Source organism: Procambarus clarkii, chromosome 20 (assembly GCF_040958095.1).
Source record: "Procambarus clarkii isolate CNS0578487 chromosome 20, FALCON_Pclarkii_2.0, whole genome shotgun sequence".
NCBI classification, from domain to species: Eukaryota; Metazoa; Arthropoda; class Malacostraca; order Decapoda; family Cambaridae; genus Procambarus; species Procambarus clarkii.
In genome coordinates, this window is record NC_091169.1 from 20119979 (window position 1) to 20141869 (window position 21891).

The 21891-nt window shown below is 48.6% G+C and overlaps 1 protein-coding gene across 7 annotated transcripts in view; it reads right to left on the reverse strand.

Moving 5' to 3' along the window:
* LOC123755372 (ras GTPase-activating protein raskol) overlaps positions 1-21891 on the reverse strand; it is a 378842-nt gene that overhangs the window by 27996 nt on the left and 328955 nt on the right. For 6 of the 7 annotated variants that reach the window (XR_011229178.1, XM_069327648.1, XM_069327644.1 and 3 more), the window contains 2 exons: positions 3976-4073; positions 1366-1482 (listed from right to left, as the gene is read on the reverse strand). Coding sequence is in view for 4 of the 7 variants with exons in the window: in XM_069327644.1 (XP_069183745.1) it covers positions 1366-1482; positions 3976-4073 (215 nt within the window). In the remaining 3 variants the exon portion in view is untranslated. The remainder of the gene's footprint in view (positions 1-1365; positions 1483-3975; positions 4074-21891) is intronic. The other variant, XM_069327645.1, reaches the window with a different exon arrangement.

Below are 21891 nucleotides of genomic sequence, written 5' to 3' on the forward strand. Positions count from 1 at the left end.
CTGGACAGATGCTGCTCCCAGCTCCAGTATACGAACAGCACACTCAACACAGACATGGGGCGCGGGTCAGGGAAATGTGAAAGTACTTGGACGAAATGTTGGACATTTGGTGATTAGGACAAGGGTGTAAAACACATTAATGGGATTAGCTATGTAGTGCAGGAACATCAGCAGAAGCACAGAGGGATCATAACTGCAACATACAAAATACTGAAAGGAATTTACAAGGTGGACAAGGACTGACTTTAAGCTTACAGTAGGACCAGAGGGAACATAATTCGATGCTGGAAAAGCAAATAGAAGGCAATTCAATTTCAATTCAATTTCTTTCTTTATTATGCACCCCATAGAAGGCAGAGTTGAAGAAATGGAAGGAAATTCTCGTACTCTGTAAGAGTGGTCAGCAAATGGAATGCACTGAAGAAAGCAGATATGAAAGAAAATGCAGATGAGGAAGAAATGATATGGAAGAAAATGCAGAATAGAACCAGTGAAGAGCAGAGGTGCCATAGGCACAATCAGAGAACACTGTATAAACATCAGAGGTCCACGGTTGTTCAACGTCCTCCCAGCGAGCATCAGAAATATTGCCGGAACAACCGTGGACATCTTCAAGAGAAAACTAGACTGTTTTCTAAAAGACGTTCCGGACCAACCAGGCTGTGGTGGGTATGTGGGCCTGCGGGCCGCTCTAAGCAACAGCCTGGTGGACCAAACTCTCACAAGTCAAGCCTGGCCTCGGGCCGGGCTTGGGGAGTAGAAGAACTCCCAGAACCCCATCTACCAGCTACAGCAGGAGTTGTGGAAGCCCCCTCCATCCACAACGCCTAGGCTTGATTTGACAAAGAAATCGAACGTCAGAAACATTTATAAAGCAAAGGGTACAACAAGGCTAGTAAGAGGGGGGGCAGAAAGAGCAAGTTCACACTTCCGTACTTACTTACTTACTTACTTACTTACGTACTTACCACTAGGTAAGTACTTGAGAGTTCCGGCTAGAATATATAAAGCAGATGTGTTGAGAAGGAACAATGCGACCAACTCACCGGTCGTGTAGAGGGGCCCACGACCAACTCACCGGTCGTGTAGAGGGGCCCACGACCAACTCACCGGTCGTGTAGAGGGGCCCACGACCAACTCACCGGTCGTGTAGAGGGGCCCACGACCAACTCACCGGTCGTGTAGAGGGGCCCACGACCAACTCACCGGTCGTGTAGAGGGGCCCACGACCAACTCACCGGTCGTGTAGAGGGGCCCACGACCAACTCACCGGTCGTGTAGAGGGGGCCACGACCAACTCACCGGTCGTGTAGAGGGGCCCACGACCAACTCACCGGTCGTGTAGAGGGGCCACGACCAACTTACCGGTCGTGTAGAGGGGAGTAGAGGGCATCGTGGTCGGGCGGGCGGCTGGGACTCTGGATGTCATCGTGGGAGCGGCACCGACCCAAGGCGAAGCTGCCATCGTTGCTTTCTGTCGAGCTGAAACAAATAGCAACTTGTTCAGTGGGAGGGAGAGGGAGAGAGTGGGAGGGAGAGAGAGAGTGGGAGGGAGAGGGAGAGAGAGTGGGAGGGAGAGAGAGAGTGGGAGGGAGAGGGAGAGAGAGAGTGGGAGGGAGAGAGTGGGAGGGAGAGAGAGAGTGGGAGGGAGAGAGAGAGTGGGAGGGAGAGGAAGAGAGAGTGGGAGGGAGAGAGTGGGAGGGAGAGGGAGAGAGAGTGGGAGGGAGAGAGAGAGTGGGAGGGAGAGAGAGAGAGTGGGAGGGAGAGGGAGAGAGAGTGGGAGGGAGAGAGAGAGTGGGAGGGAGTGTGAGAGAGAGAAAGAAATACCTGCCAAAGCAGCCGTCAAACCTTTGCTAGCAACAACAATGTGGCTAGTACATTCGTTAGTATCCAGCAGACCTTGGCTAGCGACAATATATAGCAACGAGAGAATTAACTAACAAAAAAGGGGGGAGGGGATTAACTTCACGAGGGAAAGTGGGGGATTAACAGCTCATAATGGGGGAGGGAGGATTAATAGCTCTCAGTAGGGGAGGGGAGAACTGACACCTATCAATTATCAATGAGGAGGAGGAATTGACAAGTGTCAATGGCTATCTTAAGTTATCTTGAGGAGGGAGGAGGAGTTATCTTGAGGACGGGGAGGAAGAATTGACAGTTGTCAATGGGGATGGGAAAATAACAGCTCGGAAGGAAGAGGAGGCTCACTACTCACAAGGGAGAGGACTCTCACTACTCACAAGGGAGAGGAGACTCACTACTCACAAGGGAGAGGGGACTCACTACTCACAAGGGAGAGGGGACGCACTACTCACAAGGGAGAGGGGACTCACTACTCACAAGGGAGAGGAGACTCACTACTCACAAGGGAGAGGGGACTCACTACTCACAAGGGAGAGGACTCTCACTACTCACAAGGGAGAGGACTCTCACTACTCACAAGGGGGGAAGGTATTACCTAGCAACAAGGTAAGGTAAGGTAACCTCAAGGTAAGGTAAGCAAGGTAACAATAGCAGTGCTCAACAGGGGAGTGTGGAAGCGTTAGTATCACACTAACCATATCAAAACAGAGGAAATGTACACAAAGAGGGTTAATGGGGGCTACTTCCTTGTGACAGTCCCTCCCCTCCTCTTCCAACTTTTCTTCTTCTTCCAACTCCTTATTCTTCCTTTTTACTACCTCCTCTTTCTTTTCTTCCTCCCTTCCTCGCGCAGACGACGAGTCACAGTAACGTAGCTGATGATACGATGACCAAACCGCACGTCAGAAGATGAGGAGACGACGACGACGACGTTTCGGTCTCTTCTGGACCATTGTCAGGTCTTCTTCCTCGCACTCTCCTTCCTCCTCCTTCTCTTCTGCCTCCTCTCTACCCTCCCTCCCTCCTCTCTACCCTCCCTCCCTCCCCCTCTTTCTCTCCCTCTACCCTCCCCCTCACTCCTTCCTCTCTAACCTCACTCCCTTTTTACCCTCCCTCATTTTCCTCCCCCCTCCTTCATCTTCCTCCTCCCTCCCTCATCTTCCTCTCTAGTCTTTCCCCTCCTCTTCCTCTCTACTCCCTTCCTCCCTCTTCTTCCTTCCTCTCTACTCCCTCCTCTTCCTTCCTCCTGGTCAGTAAGGCAATAAAAAGTCAAGGCCAGTTAATGCAGACGCAAAAGCGTCCGGCGCACCACGAGCACAAGAGGTGGGAATAGGCGTCGCCAGACGTCCACTAATCACCGCTGGTGTTTTCACGGACCCGCCAGAACGGCCGATCAAGCTCAGCACCGTCGAACGCGTCTCTTCCACGCTTCCCTTGCCCCGTTATCTGTTTACGGCAACGCGATGGGCTCTTGGGAACAAGTTACAGCCCCTGTGTCAGTTAAGTCCAATATGGGCTCCCTATAGCTCGTGCTACTTGGAGCATTTTGTTCCCAGTAGCTGAATCTTAAACTCCGCTCCCCAAGTCCGGTCTGAGGCCAGGCTTGACTGGTGGGGTTCCTTCCTCGAACTATCTTCTTCGATCCTCGAAGTCTTACAGCATCACCACCCATATCTTGTAGGAACAGTAGACGTGTCAACACTATCCTTTCTGTCTGTGTCTGTCCCGTTTCCCTTTTTCCCTCCTTCCTTCCTTCCTGTCCATCCTGCCATTATTTACTTCCTCGGTTTCCTCTTTTCCGCTTGATGCAGGTCGGTGTTCAATCCCCGACCGTCCAAAGTGGTTGGGCACCATTCCTTTCCCCCCCCCGTCCCGTCCCACATCCTTATCCTAACCTCTTCCAAGTGGTGTATAGTCGTAATGGCTTGGTGCTTTTCGTGATGGTTCACCCCCGTGTACGATAACTTGCCTCCTCATGTACGAGAACTTGCCTCCTCGTGTACAATAACTTGCCTCCCCGTGTACGATAACTTGCCTCCCCGTGTACGATAACTTGCCTCCCCGTGTACGATAACTTGCCTCCCGTGTACAATAACAAACCCGTGTACTCACCCTTCTGGATTTTTGGCCGGTTTATCAGTCTTTGAGCTGGACTTGCCCGTCAACTTCACGCTTGACCCGGTCTTCCCTTTTAGCTTCAAGAAGATATTCTGGAAAAAAAAACAAAGAGTTAATGAGGCTAGCGTTCTCGAAGGTCATTCTCAACCCACTGTGGGTCTGCGCTCTTGACAAAAGGGGGGGGGGCCTGGGGCCGTGACGAGGATTCGAACCTACGTCCGAGAGCATCCCAGACGCTGCCAAGTTCAAGTTCAAGTAGGTTTATTGAGACAAGAAATACAATAAATACATCTCAAAGAGATAGAGTAGCTTAGGCTATTTCAACCCCCCAGACGCTGCCTTAATCGACTGAGCTACGACATGGTATAAGAATTGCAACCAGAAATTCTACTGAATTTACTTGGACCCTGCAGCCTCTCCGAGACACAAACCAGGATTTTACACAATTCCCCCCATGCACTCGAGCTATGTCAATAGGCCGTTCTACCTCTTCAACTACAGATGTATCTCTCTGAGATATTCTGCCCAATAGTCAATAAATGAGTGGTATAGTTATTAGGGTATTTTGTGATTAATGAGTGATTACATTGATCATTAATCCAAGAAGCCGAAATAATGATCACAGACTGCTGCATTTGAGGCTTTTCTGTGACTGAGTTACCTGCTTGACCTGCTTGATGGGGTTCTGGGAGTTCTTCTACTCCCCCAAGCCCCGGCCCGAGGCCAGGCTTGACTTGTGAGAGTTTGGTCCACCAAGCTGTTGCTTGGAGCGGCCCGCAGGCCCACATACCCACCACAGCCCGGCTGATCCGTAACTTCTCTTAGAAAACAGTCCATTTTTCTCTTGAAGATGTCCACGGTTGTTCCGGCAATATTTCTTATAGTAGTATTAGCATTGGTAAATTTAGGTAAATATGATAGCCAATTAAAATAGATGATACATTCACGGTGAATCACGATACTACCCCCATGGGGGACACTGCTGTATTTTGATACGCAATAGTTCAACGACATACAATATCATGGAATAAATTTATGCAATCGGCCCTCAATGGCCTATTTACACTAAGGAGACTTGACCTGTTCTGCCTATCTTGATTGATTATCTACAATGATCTTGATTGATTATCTACAATGATCTTGATTGATTATCTACAATGATTTTGCCTCTCCCCCCCAACACTATTGTTTTTGTGTTGATCGTAAATAATAAAGATGTTGAATAAAGATGTTTTTGGTGATCGTAATGACGGTCGATAGGCTCAACGGCCGGTGGAAAGTCACTTCTCACAATATAATAATTCCTTAAAAGACCAACTTTGTGGTCGGACTTAAAAAAAATGGACTGTTGCAGCCAAAAAAAAAAGCCCCGTTTTATAGCATTTTGTAGAGGCAGCATGAACAAAAAAAAACAGAAATCAAACATTCTTAGGCCTAGAAATCAAAATATACAGCTCAAGTATAGGCCTAAGATAGAAAATATTAGACCTAGGTAGAGCAGGTTAGGTTTGGTTCTTTAGAATGCCATTTGGGCCAATTCAGTCATAGAAAACGTGAACCTTGCGTGTGCCCAACAGTACATTTTTGTACGACTGACCAAATAGTTGCTATATGTACTATCTATTTAAGAAGGCTGGCCTGTGTGACTATTATAAACCAGCCCGTTATCCTAACGTCTCCCCAACGTCAAGAAACCGTCGTACTAAAATGCCCTGATCCTAACCAACCAGAGGACCCAAAACAGAAAACGGAACAGTATGTCACCTTCGCGAGCTGCTGCCATTTTCTAGTACGACGATTTTTTTTGGTTTTAGGGTAGAGTATACGTCAAAATGCGACAGTATAGTAGAGGACAGTTTATATAAACAACCATATAGATACACAACCATATACCAACAACCAACTTTGGCGCTCAAACTGCTTAAAAAATGAAAACTAAGTCTTCGTGATTGAGGGAAAATTTAAAGTTCTCGAAATTGGACTCGTAAATGCTATCGTGTATGAAAATAGTGGCAGAGAACGTCAATAAATAAGATAAGAATGTATATGGTGAAAGGCGGAACGTACATGTAGTATAATATACCGTATGTATAGCATATATGTATGGTATACATACAGTATAACACACATAGACCAAAGACAGCCAGAGCTCAACCCCCGCAAGCACATCTAGGTACGTTGTGTGTGTCTATGTATGTATTAAACACGATGTACTGAACGGGGTGAGAATAGCTTGAGCTACCTCATCTCTTTGTGTGTATTTACCTCAATAAACTTATTTCAATTTCAATTTCAAAAATCTAGGTACGTACAGGATTGGAGGAATGTACTTCCAATGCTCACGATGACAAACGGGACCAGCGAACAGGATCGGACACTGCTCAGCGTCAGGCTCCCACAGAACAGCTCGGTTTTCACACGCGTCTCATGGCCAGCACGCGCGGTCATCTTGAGCACCGCACCTGTGCCGGGTAAGTTACGGGCTCACCATAGCCCGTGCTACTTGCCCTGCTCCTGTGTCAGGTAAGTCCACTACGGGCTCACCATAGCCCATGCTACTTGCCCCGCTCCTGTGCCGGGTAAGTTACGGGCTCACCATAGCCCGTGCTACTTGCCCCGCTCCTGTGCCAGGTAAGTCCACTACGGGCTCACCATAGCCCGTGCTACTTTCCCCACTCCTGTGCCAGGTAAGTTACGGGCTCACCATAGCCCGTGCTACTTGCCCCGCTCCTGTGCCGTGTAAGTCAACTACGGGCTCACTATAGCCCGTGCTACTTGCCCCGCTCCTGTGCCAGGTAAGTTACGGGCTCACCATAGCCCGGGCTACTTGCCCCGCTCCTGTGCCAGGTAAGTCCACTACGGGCTCACCATAGCCCGGGCTACTTGCCCCGCTCCTGTGCCAGGTAAGTCCACTACGGGCTCACCATAGCCCGGGCTACTTGCCCCGCTCCTGTGCCAGGTAAGTCCACTACGGGCTCACCATAGCCCGGGCTACTTGCCCCGCTCCTGTGCCAGGTAAGTCCACTACGGGCTCACCATAGCCCGGGCTACTTGGAACATGTTCCGAGTAGCTGAATCTATAACAACAACAACAGCGGTCATCTCTACCAGCGAAGCAGGTGGTCTAGATTCACGAAGCAGTTACGCACTTACGAACCTGTACATCTTTTCTCAATTTTTGGCGGCTTTGTTTACAATTATTAAACAGTTAATGAACTCCGAAGCACCAGGGAGTCTGTTTATAACAATAACAACAGTTGATTGGCTAGTTTTCATGCTTGTAAACTGTTTGATAAATGTAACCAATGACGTCAAAGATTGAGGAAAGATGTACATGTTCGTAAGTACTTGCGTAATTGCTTCGTGAAACTGGCCCCAGGTGGTCTGAGAGACGCTACGCCCACTCGTGAGAATACCATCGTCCCCCCTCCCATTCTTAAACGCCTTCAGCCACCGTTTTCTTCGAGTCAGTTTCGCTGCGAAATCCCTTGATACAAAGAACTATATACTATAGTTAAAGAGACTGTACTCGCCTAATTATGCTTTTATGGGCTATTCATGCCCGTGCCACCTCTTGGGTGGCTTAATCTTTATCAATCAATTAATTATGCTTGCTGGGAGTTGAGCTTCGGCGCTTTGGTCCCGCCTCTCAACTGTCAATCAACCGGTGTACAGGTTCCCGAGGCTATTGGGCTCTTATCATATCTACATTTGAAACTTAAATATGGACTTAGTGTTAAAACAATTTGTTCAATTAGGAACAAATAAGGCTATCCTTCTAGAATTAAAGAGTTTATACAACTTTGAGGTTATCTAGAGATGATTTCGGGGCTTAGTGTCCCCCGCGGCCCGGTCTTCGACCAGGCCTCCATCCCCAGGAAGCAGCCCGTGACAGCTGACTAACTCCCAGGTACCTGGGAGTTACTGCTAGGTAACAGGGGGCATCAGGGTGAAAGAAACTCTGCCCATTGTTTCTCGCCGGCGCCTGGGATCGAAAGTAAACTTTTGGCATTATTGAATTTAGCCAAATGGGTGAAACTTTTTAACGGCAACATTAAATACAGAACTTAACCTCTTAACAATCCAGGCTAATACACGCTGTCAAGGCTTTATAGTACATATATGTGCTATAGATATGTACTAAAAGGACTTATGCCCCTATTTACGTAGCGGCAAATAGGTACCCAGTAGTTAAGGGTTGGCATATGTGAAGAGTCAGACGGGAGGAAGGTACGACCCTCCCTGCGGGGGTTGAGCTCTGGCTCTTTGGTCCCGCCTCTCAACCGTAGAGAGGTGTGTGTGTGTGTGCGCGCGCACACACACACCTGTCCCCCGACACAATGAATTATTAAGTTATTAACTCTCCCCGAATGCCTATTTACCTCTAGGTGCAAGAAAACGTGCCCAAACTCTCTCTCTCCCTGTGCGGGGAATCGAACGCGGGTCAGATCGGTTGTGGACCTGTTTCAACTCCCTGTGTGCTGCGCGCCGCGAAAAAAATACACAAGCAACAACTGTCAAGAATGTTTATGTTGTGTTTTTAAATTATTTATTAATTTTCCGTCGTCCTATATTAGCCGTCAGCCGGGGGCCACATTCACGAAGCAGTTACGCAAACATTTACGAACCTGTACATCTTTTCTCAATCTTTGGCGGCTTAGTTTACAATTATTAAACAGTTAATGAGCTCCACAACACAAGGAGGCTGTTTATAACAATACCAACAGTTGATTGGGAAGTTTTCATGCTTGTAAACTGTTTAATAAATGTAACCAAAGCCGTCAAAGATTGAGGAAAGATGTACACGTTCGTAAGTACTTGCGTAACTGCTTCGTGAATCTGGCCCCAGGACTGTGCCCGCCCAAAATCAAGCCTCTGACAGGTTCACCTTAATGCTAAGATACCTTAATAAATTAAAAAAAATAAATTAAGGTTTCAAATGTAGATATGATAAGAGCGCAATAGGCTCAGGAATCTGTACACCAGTTGATTTGACAGTTGAGAGGCGGGACCTTAATAAAGATAGACCTGTAACCCCTCGCCTTGAACTGTATCTTTCATTTCAGCAATTCGAGTCCGCAGTTTTACTCTCACTCTCACCCGAAACTAGTGTTTTTTGTTTGTTTGGGGCAGGATTGGAGGCGTCGCAGAATTATTGGCCTTTGTCAGTGGTGGCCCACAGCCTAGTGGTGGTGTGTGGGGGGGGCGGATGGGGGAGGGGGGGTGGTTACCCACAGCCTATTGCTTAGCAACAAGGAGTACCGACCAATCAGGTTTGTAAATTGAAATGAGAAATGAAGCCGAATGAGATCGTCGTCTCTCACTCGCTTATTTTTTTTTTTTATGAATTTGTGTATGTTTTTGTTTTGTTTCTAAAAAAAATCCTTTTAATATCTCTATGGCTCATTTGGGCACTCAATTTCCACCTGTGTGTGTGTGTGTGTGTGTACTCCCCTAATTGTGCTTGCGGGGGTCGAGCTCTGGCTCTTTGGTCCCGCGTCTCAACCGTCAATCAACAGGTGTACAGGTTCCTGAGTCTATTGGGCTCTAATATTGTGTGTGTGTGTGTGTGTGTGTGTGTGTGTGTGTGTGTGTGTGTGTGTGTGTGTGTGTGTGTGTGTGTGTGTGTGTGTGTGTGTGTGTGTTTGTGTGCGTGTGTGTGTGTGTGTGTAGGGGGGTGGGTTTTCTATTTCCCAACACATTACAAACAGTGTCAGTATAGCAAACAAAATCCTGAGAATAGTGTGATGTTCGCTGCTTACGAAGTACAGTCCTACAGTTCCCTACTCACTACTCCAACTCATCTTTGTACAGAACGTATAGGCATACACGCCACAGTTGTATGACAGCCTTCACCATCAAAATATACAATTACCTTGGGAGTGAAACAACACAATAACTAACATTCAGGCAGTGACAATGACGTACAATGAGCACAGGAAAATGATGACAGTCAACAGTGACTAAATTCCATCAATTCTGTATTAGAACTTAGTTTCCCGACCGATTTACAACCAGATTCCCAATTACTGCTGAGTGGTCTGTAGGGGGGGAGGGGGGGCGAACAAGTTCGTTAAAATGAGGTTCGTTAATCCGAGATTCGTTAACTCTTAAAAAGAGTTAATTATAAATAACAACATCATTGGTCTTGGCTAATATTTTTGTTTCTGGAATGCGCTTTCAAGTGAGATTCTTAGTGGTTTAGATTCTTATTCTTAGATTCGAGATTCTTAGGATGGGGTTCAGAGCAAGTTATTTACAAATGATTTATGTTCACTGGAAAGTGTACATGAAAAATAAGGTCCCAACAAAAGCAAAAAAATGAACAAAAATATTAGCTGTATTTGTTTTAATGTTATTTGTTAGTTTAGTATTTAGGTCAAAGGTCGCTAGTAATTACCGACAGCCGTGTGAGAGCAGCCTAACAACTTCCACATCTCGATTGATTGATAAAAGATTAAGCTACACACAAATAGATGGCACGGGCATGAATAGCCCCGTAAAACCCATCTTCTCGGTTTAGCTGGTATATGGTTGCGTTTGACACACTCACACACACACACACACACACACACACACACACACACACACACACACACACACACACACACACACACACACACACACACACACACACATACACACACACACACACACACACGAACAGCGCTCCGGGGTCGTAGGTCTAAGGGTCAGCGTTCGATTCCCGACCGAGGCAGGGGAAAAATAGGGATAAAGTTTTTCACCTAATTCCCCCTATCACCTATAAGTAAATAATAGGTACCTGATAGTTACAGTCGCCACACGACTACATCCTGGGGATTGTGTGCGAGAAATACATGTAGTAAATATATTAAGAGGAAAACAGGTCGGGAGTCAGCACATATTAGACAAACCACGGATAAAGAGGCGGGGCCCAAGAGCTAACAGGCACTTGGAGTCTGTTAGTTCTTGGGCTCAGAGAACTGAGCCCAAATTCTCAGGCACAAATAGTAAATAAATATACCTGGTTGATGGGGTTCTGGGAGTTCTTCTACTCCCCAAGCCCGGGCCCGAGGCCAGGCTTGACTTGTGAGAGCTTGGTCCACCAGGCTGTTGCTTGGAGCGGCCCGCAGGCCCACATATACCTGCTTGATGGGGTTCTGGGAGTTCTTCTACCCCCCAAGCTCGGGCCCGAGGCCAGGCTTGACTTGTGAGAGCTTGGTCCACCAGGCTGTTGCTTGGAGCGGCCCGCAGGCCCACATTTCCCCCCCCCCCCCCTGTGCCTACGACGCCTCTACTCTTCACTGGGCCTACACTGCCTTTCCCAACACCAAAATATATTCTCCATTGGAGAACTGTTGTCCCTTCCCATACCTTGACCTTACCTTGAGGTTACCTTGAGGTGCTTCCGGGGCTTAGTGTCCCCGCGGCCCGGTCGTCGACCAGGCCTCCTGGTCCCATTGCACTGCTTTCGACCTACTTATTGATCTGTGACGTTGATCTCTGCACTGTTGCAACTGTAAGGAGATATTGAACTGCAGATTCGTGTGCAATGTCTTCCCTTCGATATTGCAACGGTGGCGAAGGAAGGCGAGGAAGGAGACCTCAGAGACGTAGGCAGCAGCGGGAAGATGCACAGTGGTTAAGGTAATTAGAGTCGGCCATTACCTTCGATATGGGTGTAGGAGGCGCGACAAACGACCGTTCCTCTCTCACTAATTACCCAATCAACGTTTTCCTCCTCTTGTTGAAATGCTTTTCTATGAGGACGAGCTGCAGGAGCCCCGACTAATTGCCGGGGACAGACTGAGAGCGTTAGATGTCGTAGTGGGGGACAGGGGCGGTGAGATGTCGTAGGGGGGACAGGGTCGGTGAGATGTCGTAGTGGGGGACAGGGGCGGTGAGATGTCGTAGGGGGGACAGGGTCGGTGAGATGTCGTAGGGGGGGACAGGGTCGGTGAGATGTCGTAGTGGGGGACAGGGGTGGTGAGATGTCGTAGTGGGGGACAGGGGCGGTGAGATGTCGTAGTGGGGGACAGGGGCGGTGAGATGTCGTAGGGGGGACAGGGGCGGTGAGATGTCGTAGGAGGGACAGGGGCCGTGAGATGTCGTAGGGACAAGACTAAGAGATGTCTCCATCTCCTCCGACGGTGCCAGGGGGTATATATGGAACGGTCCCCAGGTTAGACCTGTGACGAATTGATCCAGCAGGCTGTTGCTTGGAGCGGCCCGCAGCCCGACGTATCCACCACAACCCGGTTGATCCGGTACTTTCTTGTCAGAACGTGTCGAATTTTCTCTTGAACACTTAATGCCCCGTTTGAAGCGACTATATTTCTTGTTTGCTGGGAGGATACTGAATACCCGCGGACCTCTGATGTTCAGGCAGTGTTCTCTGATTGTTCTCCATCTGTTAATCCCCATTTTCCAACCCACCGCTGTAACACCGGCCCCTCCCCTCCCCCCCCTCTGTAACGCCGCCCCCCCCTCTGTAACACCACCCCCTCCCCTCTGTAACAGCCCCCTCCCCCCTTCCCTTTTATAATAGTGGCCTTAGCATAGTGTCTTCCAACTACGTGAGGTTCACCTGTATTGAGCTGTAGTTTGCTCTAACTACGCTATCCAACAGCTCAATGGGGGTCCTGTAGCACAGTAGTCTACGTTCTCGAAGAGGTCTCCTCATTCCAGGGAAGGGGCGGGGATGGGAGGGAAGCCCCGGGTTCAATCCGCAAGCAGGATTGAACTGCTGGGGCCATGTTTCCTTTCACCTGAGGCTCCTGTTCACCTAATAGTAAATAGGTACCCCGGGAGTTAGAGGAGAGGAGTGCAAGAGGACAAGAAAGAAAGAGGAGAGAGTGACTAAAGAGTGGGCGTGAAATTGAATAAAGCAGAGTAAAGAGTACGGAGTGAGAATGGGGGCGGGGGGGGGGGGGGGGAGGAAGGGGGCGGAGGCAGAGGGGGGCGGGGGGGGGGAGGAGGAGGATTATAAGTTATCAATAACCTCATTACCTGCTAACAAGAGCGTGATTCTACAGTAATTCACTGACTTACTGTATTGTAGTTATTTAAAAACGTCGGCGTGACTGTATTATACAATTTGAGTCAAATCGACAAAATTTTAAAACAAGACCCCCCCCCCCCCCAAAAAAAAAAATACAATATTTGGAACTGTTAAATATTATCTGCTTGTAATTCTGAAATGCATATGTATGTTTATTTATTTATTTATTTATTTATTTATTTATTTAATTAATTTATTTATGCATATAAAAGAAGGTACATTGGGATTATGAGGCTACATAATATGGTAATTACAATCTTGTAAAGCCACTAGTACGCGCAGCGTTTCGGGCAGAATGTGTGTGGTTCCTTATATTCGTGGGTGTTTGTTCCTTTGTTCCGTATGGGACGCTACTGTTCCGTACAGCTGCCTTCTCATTCCAGTGTTCCGTACAGCTGCTTTCTCATTCCAGTGTTCCCTGAGAGGTCTTTTCCCACCAGCGCTCCGTGGCAAATGTTCATACGTGTACCTCTTGAGAGGGGTTAATATGGAACTGTTCCGTAAGCATAACAAGTGTTCCGTATTCCATGTTCTTCGAAGCTCCTGGTGTTCCATACGGCTTAACTTGGCCGATCGTCCGGAACCGATTGTCAAGTGTTCCTTGGTGTGTGTGTGTGTGAGTGCTGCTACTTTGCGCTTCGTAGCGGATATGTTCCTCGGTGCTCCATGATGGCTGATGGCATCACGCAACAGGGGGGGAGGGGTGGTGGTTCCAGTGCTCCGCGACAAGTATCTCGAGTGTTCCGTAACACTGCAATGCTCGATAGCATTCCTTCCACTGCGTTCCGTAAAGGATCCCGCCCCGTGTTCCTGGAAAGCTCCCTATGGCGCCCCGTGTTCCTGGAAAGCTCCCTATAGCGCCCCGTGTTCCTGGAAAGCTCCCTATGGCGCCCCGTGTTCCTGGAAAGCTCCCTATAGCGCCCCGTGTTCCTGGAAAGCTCCCTATGGCGCCCCGTGTTCCTGGAAAGCTCCCTATAGCGCCCCGTGTTCCTGGAAAGCTCCCTATGGCGCCCCGTGTTCCTGGAAAGCTCCCTATAGCGCCCCGTGTTCCTGGAAAGCTCCCTATGGCGCCCCGTGTTCCTGGAAAGCTCCCTATGGCGCCCCGTGTTCCTGGGAAGCTCCCTATGGCGCCCCGTGTTCCTGGAAAGCTCCCTATGGCGCCCCGTGTTCCTGGAAAGCTCCCTATAGCGCCCCGTGTTCCTGGAAAGCTCCCTATGGCGCCCCGTGTTCCTGGAAAGCTCCCTATAGCGCCCCGTGTTCCTGGAAAGCTCCCTATGGCGCCCCGTGTTCCTGGAAAGCTCCCTATGGCGCCCCGTGTTCCTGGAAAGCTCCCTATGGCGCCCCGTGTTCCTGGAAAGCTCCCTATAGCGCCCCGTGTTCCTGGAAAGCTCCCTATGGCGCCCCGTGTTCCTGGAAAGCTCCCTATGGCGCCCCGTGTTCCTGGGAAGCTCCCTATGGCGCCCCGTGTTCCTGGAAAGCTCCCTATGGCGCCCCGTGTTCCTGGGACGCTCCGTGTGGCGCCCCCTTTCCTGCGTGATCCACGATTCCTGGGATGAGGGGGGGGGAGAGAGAACCTTGGCACTATGGCTCCTAAGTCACTTAACCTTTAGGGGCCAGTGCCAAGAATAGCGCCATGAGGTCTGGAGCCAGCCGGCGCTGGCAATCATGCCAGGAATAGTGCCGTGATTGTCCTGCAAGAAGAATCGCGGCTCGGCCATCTTTATGGTAATGACAGGGCCTGAAATAGACTAATTTCAACACCTGTCTGGAATAGGGGGGGGGCCAAGATCAGGGAGGGGAGAGGGAAGGTGTCTGGAATAGGGGCCAGGATCAGGGGGGAAGGGGGGAAGGTGTCTGAAATAGGGGCCAGGATGAGGGAGGAAGGGGGAAAGGTGTCTGGAATAGGGGCCAGGATCAGGGGGGAAAGGGAGGGAAGTGTCTGGAATAGGGGACAGGATCAGGGAGGGAAGGGGGGGGAAGGTGTCTGGAATAGGGACCAGGATGAGGGAGGAAGGGGGAAAGGTGTCTGGAATAGGGGCCAGGATCAAGGGGAAAGGGAGGGAAGTGTCTGGAATTGGGGGCCAGGATCAGGGGGAGTGAAAGGTGTCTGTAACAGAGGCAACACAGATATTAGGGCCCAGGAAGGTAGATAAGATAACGTATCAGGGGCCAGGGAGACAACATAGGTATCAGGGGGACAAGGAAGAGAGTCAGGAGCCGCTCCTCGAGTCAACAGAGGATAAGTAAGCATATCAGGCGGTGTCAGGATGAGTTATCCTTAGCTGGGCTTCAGTCCCTCTAATAATGATCTTTTCATACGGAATCGAACAATTCGTTAAAAAATGCAACACATTAGTAAAAAAAATCGGAGCTCCGTAATACTGACGTTTTCTACGCATCCGCCTCGAAAGGTTAGGTGGGTTGGTTGGGGTCGTACGCATTTGGTTAGGCCAAACATTTTAATTTTGTTAAGGAGTGGTCGTTTCACATGTTGTCATGGGGGGGGGGGCCACGCCCCCATACTCTACAGCCACGCCCACGCCCCCCACACACTCTACAGCCACGCCCACGTCCTCCACTCTACAGCCACGCCCACGCCCCCCACACACTCTACAGCCACGCCCACGTCCCCCACACACTCTACAGCCACGCCCACGCCCCCCACACACTCTACAGCCACGCCCACGTCCCCCACACACTCTACAGCCACGCCCACGCCCCCCACTCTACAGCCACGCCCACGCCCTCTACAGCCACGCCCATCCTTGAAGCAACACGCTAGTTGACTTCTGACTTCCCCGTGCTAAAGGGGTGTGTGTTTGCTGGAGGCGATGACATAATTTTAGAATGTAAACGACCTCCAACGACAATCGTCACTCGTCAGGTGTCGTCGCCAAGCGAGATGGAGGAGGGAGGAGGAGGCCCCCTCGACGACAGCCACCGCGCCCTTTACGGCGGGATCGATCCCCCATAAATTATTGGGGATTGTCGTGGTGTTAACGAAGTGAGAGAGACGCGCCTGGTGTCGGTTCGAACCTCCCATGGCAAGCCGAGCGTGTGTCGTCGGCGGCGGCTGTCACGACGACAGTCAAGAGAGATAGTCGTAGCTGTCACGACAACAGTCAAGAGAGATAGTCGTAGCTGTCACGACAACAGTCAAGAGAGATAGTCGTAGCTGTCACGACGACAGTAAAGAGAGATAGTCGTAGCTGTCACGACGACAGTAAAGAGAGATAGTCGTAGCTCTCATGACAACAGTCAAGAGAGATAGTCGTAGCTATCATGACAACAGTCAAGAGAGATAGTCGTAGCTATCATGACAACAGTCAAGAGAGATAGTCGTAGCTGTCATAACAACAGTCAAGAGAGAGATAGTCGTAGCTCTCATGACAACAGTCAAGAGAGATAGTCGTAGCTATCATGACAACAGTCAAGAGAGATAGTCGTAGCTATCATGACAACAGTCAAGAGAGATAATCGTAGCTATCATGACAACAGTCAAGAGAGATAGTCGTAGCTGTCACGACAACAGTCAAGAAAGATAGTCGTAGCTCTCATAACAACAGTCAAGAGAGAGATAGTCGTAGCTGTCAGGCAGCCATAACTCCGCAGTTATAACCTCTGAACCAAGCCGTAACTCGCCTCTATCTACCTGTTGGGGCAAAAAAAAAATAATAAGACTACTGGAAAATACATTCCTGCTAGTTCGCCCGTTCATCTCCAGGGTTCCATTATCTCTGAGCCACTGTCGGTCGGAAATGAGCTCTGCTCCCATTTCTCAGCCATTAGCACCCAAGTCCTCCTACGCCTTTCCCCTCCCTGCACAATCCCATTCTTTGGGTTTCAACACACAGTTTCCACACTCGCGGTGATTCCTTTACTCTATGGATAAATGTGTGGGGGTTGTCGTCCTCTTGTCTCGCCACAGCTGCGAGCTCCGAGGACAACTGCCATGAAATGCGTATAGCTCCTCTTCGGTCCCAATACCTGGGAAACTGTGTTTGTTTATAAGTAGATTTGAGGCCACTGGGTCTGTCTCTGAGATTTAGCTCGATGCTGGTCTTCTCCCGGTTAGAAAGCCCGGTTCGTAGGTGCTGTTCTCTCGGTTAGGAAGCCCGGTTCGTAGGTGCTGTTCTCTCGGTTAGGAAGCCCGGTTCGTAGGTACTGTTCTTCCCGGTTACGAAGCCCGGTTCGTAGGTGCTGTTCTCCTGGTTAGAAAGCCCGATTCGTAGGTGCTGTTCTCCCAGTTAGGAAGTCCGGTTCGTAGGTGCTGTTCTCCCGGTTAGGAAGCACGGTTCGAAGGGCATGCTGCTTGGGATTTTCACCCCCTTCGCCCCAAACAGTTCCGTCTGCAAGCTTTTTCAGCGAATGATTAACGTGTACCTTATGTAGTTATCTCTCCCCTGTACCCAATTTGACATTCGAAAATGTCGAAGCATGACCAATATCCTAATGTAAATTGGAAGCACATGAACGCAGCCCTTTTTTCTGTTGGTAATTATGTTATGATCTAGAGAAAACACATGGCACTACCTGGGCGTATATTGGCTCAATTAATTGTTGTGGGTGGCTTGAGGCAAAGGTATGATAACACATCAGAAGATGGAGAAACAACGATGTTTCAGTCCGTCCTGGACCGTTATCAAGCCGCGGTCCAGGCAGGACGGACCGAAACTGGACTATGGCATATTCGTTAGTCGCATCCTCGATATTTCTTCAACTTGAGGTTAATAACGTAGGCTTGTGCTTTAGCACAGAAGCCTTTCCTTCTACCCAAACCCAGAGCCACGGTTGATATCTGTTTGATGGGGTCCTGGGAGTTCTTCTACTCCCCAAGCCCGGCCCGGGGCCAGGTTTGATTTATGAGAGTTTGGTCCATCAGGCTGTTGCTTGGAGCGGCCCACAGGCCCACATACCCACCACAGCCCGGTTGGTAGAATCTGGTGTTCCATAGATGATCGCCGAGATCAGTATTGCCTCCACTGCCCTAATTCACGCAGTATCCCCCCCAATCAGGACATCCCCATTCTCTGTTGCAGTCTTGGGCAACAGGGATTATAAGGGTTGACTTCGAAGTCACCGTCCGCGATGTACTTCGTAGTCACCGTCCGCGACGTTAACCCACGAACTATTATTGGTTCAATGCAGGAACTCGTTTCACTCGTTTTTCTCAGCATATTTACATTTAAAACTGTGTGTTGAATTGGTTTCGACATCCTCCTCGTTTAGTCCGGTCCACTTACGACTCTTAATACTGGAAAATGGTCTTTCAGACATCCTTGTGATTCATCTGCTTCCTGTTTCCGATTATGTCCTCTCGTTCTACTGTTCCTTAATTTGAATATTGCTTCTACATTTGCTTTATTATCCCCCCCCCTCCTCCTTAGTTCCTTGTGGAAACACGTGCATGCCTGTGTCCGCGCACGCGCGTCTGGACGGGACATTTGGGGGAGTGTGGGCTCACGCGCGTGCGGGCGTGTGTTAGGGGGTCAGCCAGACTCTGGCAGGATTAGGTTACCGGCCGGTAATCCCTACCCCTCTTTCAACCTTTTTTATTCTCTCTACCTTCTCCCCTCTCTCCTATTTTCTCTCCCTCGCATCTCCTCTATTTCCCCTTCTGTCCGCTCCGCTTACATGAATCCCTGTGGTATAATGTGTCTTTGCCGATGTCTTTATTGGTACAGCGGACGGTTTAGCTTCTTAGCAGATCCGTGTTCGATCCCCGATGGTCAAAAGGGATGGACCACCATTTTTTCCCTCCGTCCTCGCTCTCCAGCTCTTTGTCCTCGTGATAATTAGTTCAATTACACTTCGTTTGTCCTCGTTAGTCTTCGCTAGTTCTCTGTCGTCTCTCGATTAGTCTCCATCAACTCTTGGTTCATTTTCGTGAGTTGCTAGTTAGGTCTTAAGTTTGGTGTAGTTAGCCCTAGTTCTACTGTTACGTCGGGTTTATTATTTTTTTTTTTGTTATTATTGACACAAACTGCCTTACATAGCACCTTGTTATATTTAATTACCGAACGTGTGTCGTTTTCACTCTCGGTATAGTTTGGTGTGTGTGTGTGTGTGTGTGTGTGTGTGTGTGTGTGTGTGTGTGTGTGTGTGTGTGTGTGTGTGTGTGTGTGTGTGTGTGTGTGTGTGCTCTTCCTCCTCAGTTGTGTTATTATGTTACGTGTCATAAAAAAAATGGGTTTAGTGAATTTTTCTGTTAGAGAAAATATAATTACGAGGCGGTTAAGAGAGTCTTTGTGACCTCAAGTTTAATGGCAGCGTCTTGTGTCTTGTTCAAGGGTAGGCTGAGATATATATATATATATATATATATATATATATATATATATATATATATATATATATATATATATATATATATATATATATATAATGGCGGAAAATCCACAGAGAAATGGGATATGGGATAAGACCTAACTTTCCCATTTCTCTGTGAATTTTCCGCATACAAATGACCAGTGTTTAGTAATCGTCAATTGTGTATATATATATATATATATATAAATATATATATATATATATATATATATATATATATATATATATATATATATATATATATATATATATATATATATATGAGAGATACGCTCCTGATTAGACAAAACCACTCTCATTTTTTTTACCCTAGCCCTAACAAATACGTACATAAGGCCACAGGCATGAACGTGTCCACACATGTCGGAACATGTTCATACACACACACACACAGCCCCCCACACCCCCCCCCATATCCACAACAGTCTGGTTGATCCAGCACCTTCTTGCATAGAACCCCACGCCCAACAACCCTCACCTTTGACACCAACAATCTACCATCGATTTACAAACGTAAAACGTGTTTACACACCTGAACGAGTCCCCGCTTCTAATATCCCGCCATTTTCTATTCACCTCGGGCGCCCTTGCGGCAAGTATTTGAGGCGATTCAAACCCGCGAGACCCGCACAGGTGAGGGCCAAATTGGCCCTGTACATCACGCCCAAGTACAGACTTCTGGAAATGATGTAGTGGCTGTGATTGCCTCAGTTTACGTGTCATTGGAAGAAAATACTCTGAAACACACACACACACGAGGGTTGAGTGGTGGTGTTTTGGTGTACTCACCTAATTGTACTCACCTAATTGTGCTTGCGGGGGTTGAGCTTTGGCTCTTTGGTCCCGCCTCTCAACTGTCAATCAACTGGTGTACAGATTCCTGAGCCTATTGGGCTCTATCATATCTACATTTAAAACTGTGTATGGAGTCTGCCTCCACCACATCACTTCCTAGTGGGTTCCATTTATTAACTACTCTGACACTGAAAAAATTCTTTCTAACGTCTCTGTGGCTCATCTGGGTACTAAGTTTCCACCTGTGTCCCCTTGTGTGTGTGTGTGTGTGTGTGTGTGTGTGTGTGTGTGTGTGTGTGTGTGTGTGTGTGTGTGTGTGTGTGTGTGGGTGTGTGTGGGTGTGTGTGTGTGTGTGTGCGTGTGTGTGTGTATGTGTGTGGGGGGGGGAGGGGGTGTATATTCGAGGGGCCCGTATTACAGTGTATACAGGTGAGAGTTGATACCAATACAACACAGGGAGCGTGACAGGGGTTCATAGGGTTCGAACCCCAGGCTTCGAACAGCTTTGAAACCAAGCTGGAACAAGGTCAGCCAGCACTCGAGTCTCCACCTACGAAACCTGTGCATCTCTTTTCAATCACTGCGGCTTAGTTTGCACGTATTCAACACAGTTTATGAACTCCGATATGATACGAGGTTACAGATAACAAAAATAGCCGAAAAGATGTACGGGTTTCGTATGTTGCTTCGTAAATGCTTAATGAATCATGACCCAGAACTCCAAGGCTTCGGGACCTGCACTTCAACACTTTCTAAAAGTGTCAAGGAGACAGGATAAAGGCGTGAAAGATTCTCATGGAAATTATGTATAATCACATTGCTGGGTTCCGGGAATCAATGTACCGGCGTCCCGGTCTCTGACCAGGCCTCCTGGTTCGTAGTCTCGTCAAGCAAACTGTTAGACGAAGCGGCTCGCAGTCTGACGAAAGAATCACAGCCCGGTTGATCATGGATCCTATTGGAGCTGATAAAAAAAAAATTGAACACCATGGGTGGTTATGGCATCTTATGTGTAGAGCGAATGTGTTGAAAAGTCTTGGGTCTTCTAATGTTCGAAGAACCTTGGGGAGCAAGGCTGTTCGAACTTTTTTTCAGCGTAATTGCGAACACACACACACACACACACACACACACACACACACACACACACACACACACACACACTCACACACACACACACACACACAGGCCAGTGTCCTTGACTTATATACCATGCAAGGTGATGGAGAAGATCGTGAGAAAAAACCTGGTAACACATCTGGAGAGAAGGGACTTCGTGACAAATCGCCAACATGGATTCAGGGAGGGTAAATCTTGCCTTACAGGCTTGATAGAATTCTACGATCAGGTGACACAGATTAAGCAAGAAAGAGAGGGCTGGGCGGACTGCATTTTCTTGGATTGTCGGAAAGCCTTTGACACAGTACCGCATAAGAGGCTGGTACATAAGCTGGAGAGACAGGCAGGTGTAGCTGGTAAGGTGCTCCAGTGGATAAGGGAGTATCTAAGCGATAGGAAGCAGAGTTACGGTGAGGGGTGAGACCTCCGATTGGCGTGAAGTCACCAGTGGAGTCCCACAGGGCTCTGTACTCGGTCCTATCTTGTTTCTGATATATGTAAATGATCTCCCGGAGGGTATCGATTCATTTCTCTCAATGTTTGCGGACGATGCTAAAATTATGAGAAGGATTAAAACAGAAGAGGACTGTTTGAGGCTTCAAGAAGACCTAGACAAGCTGAAG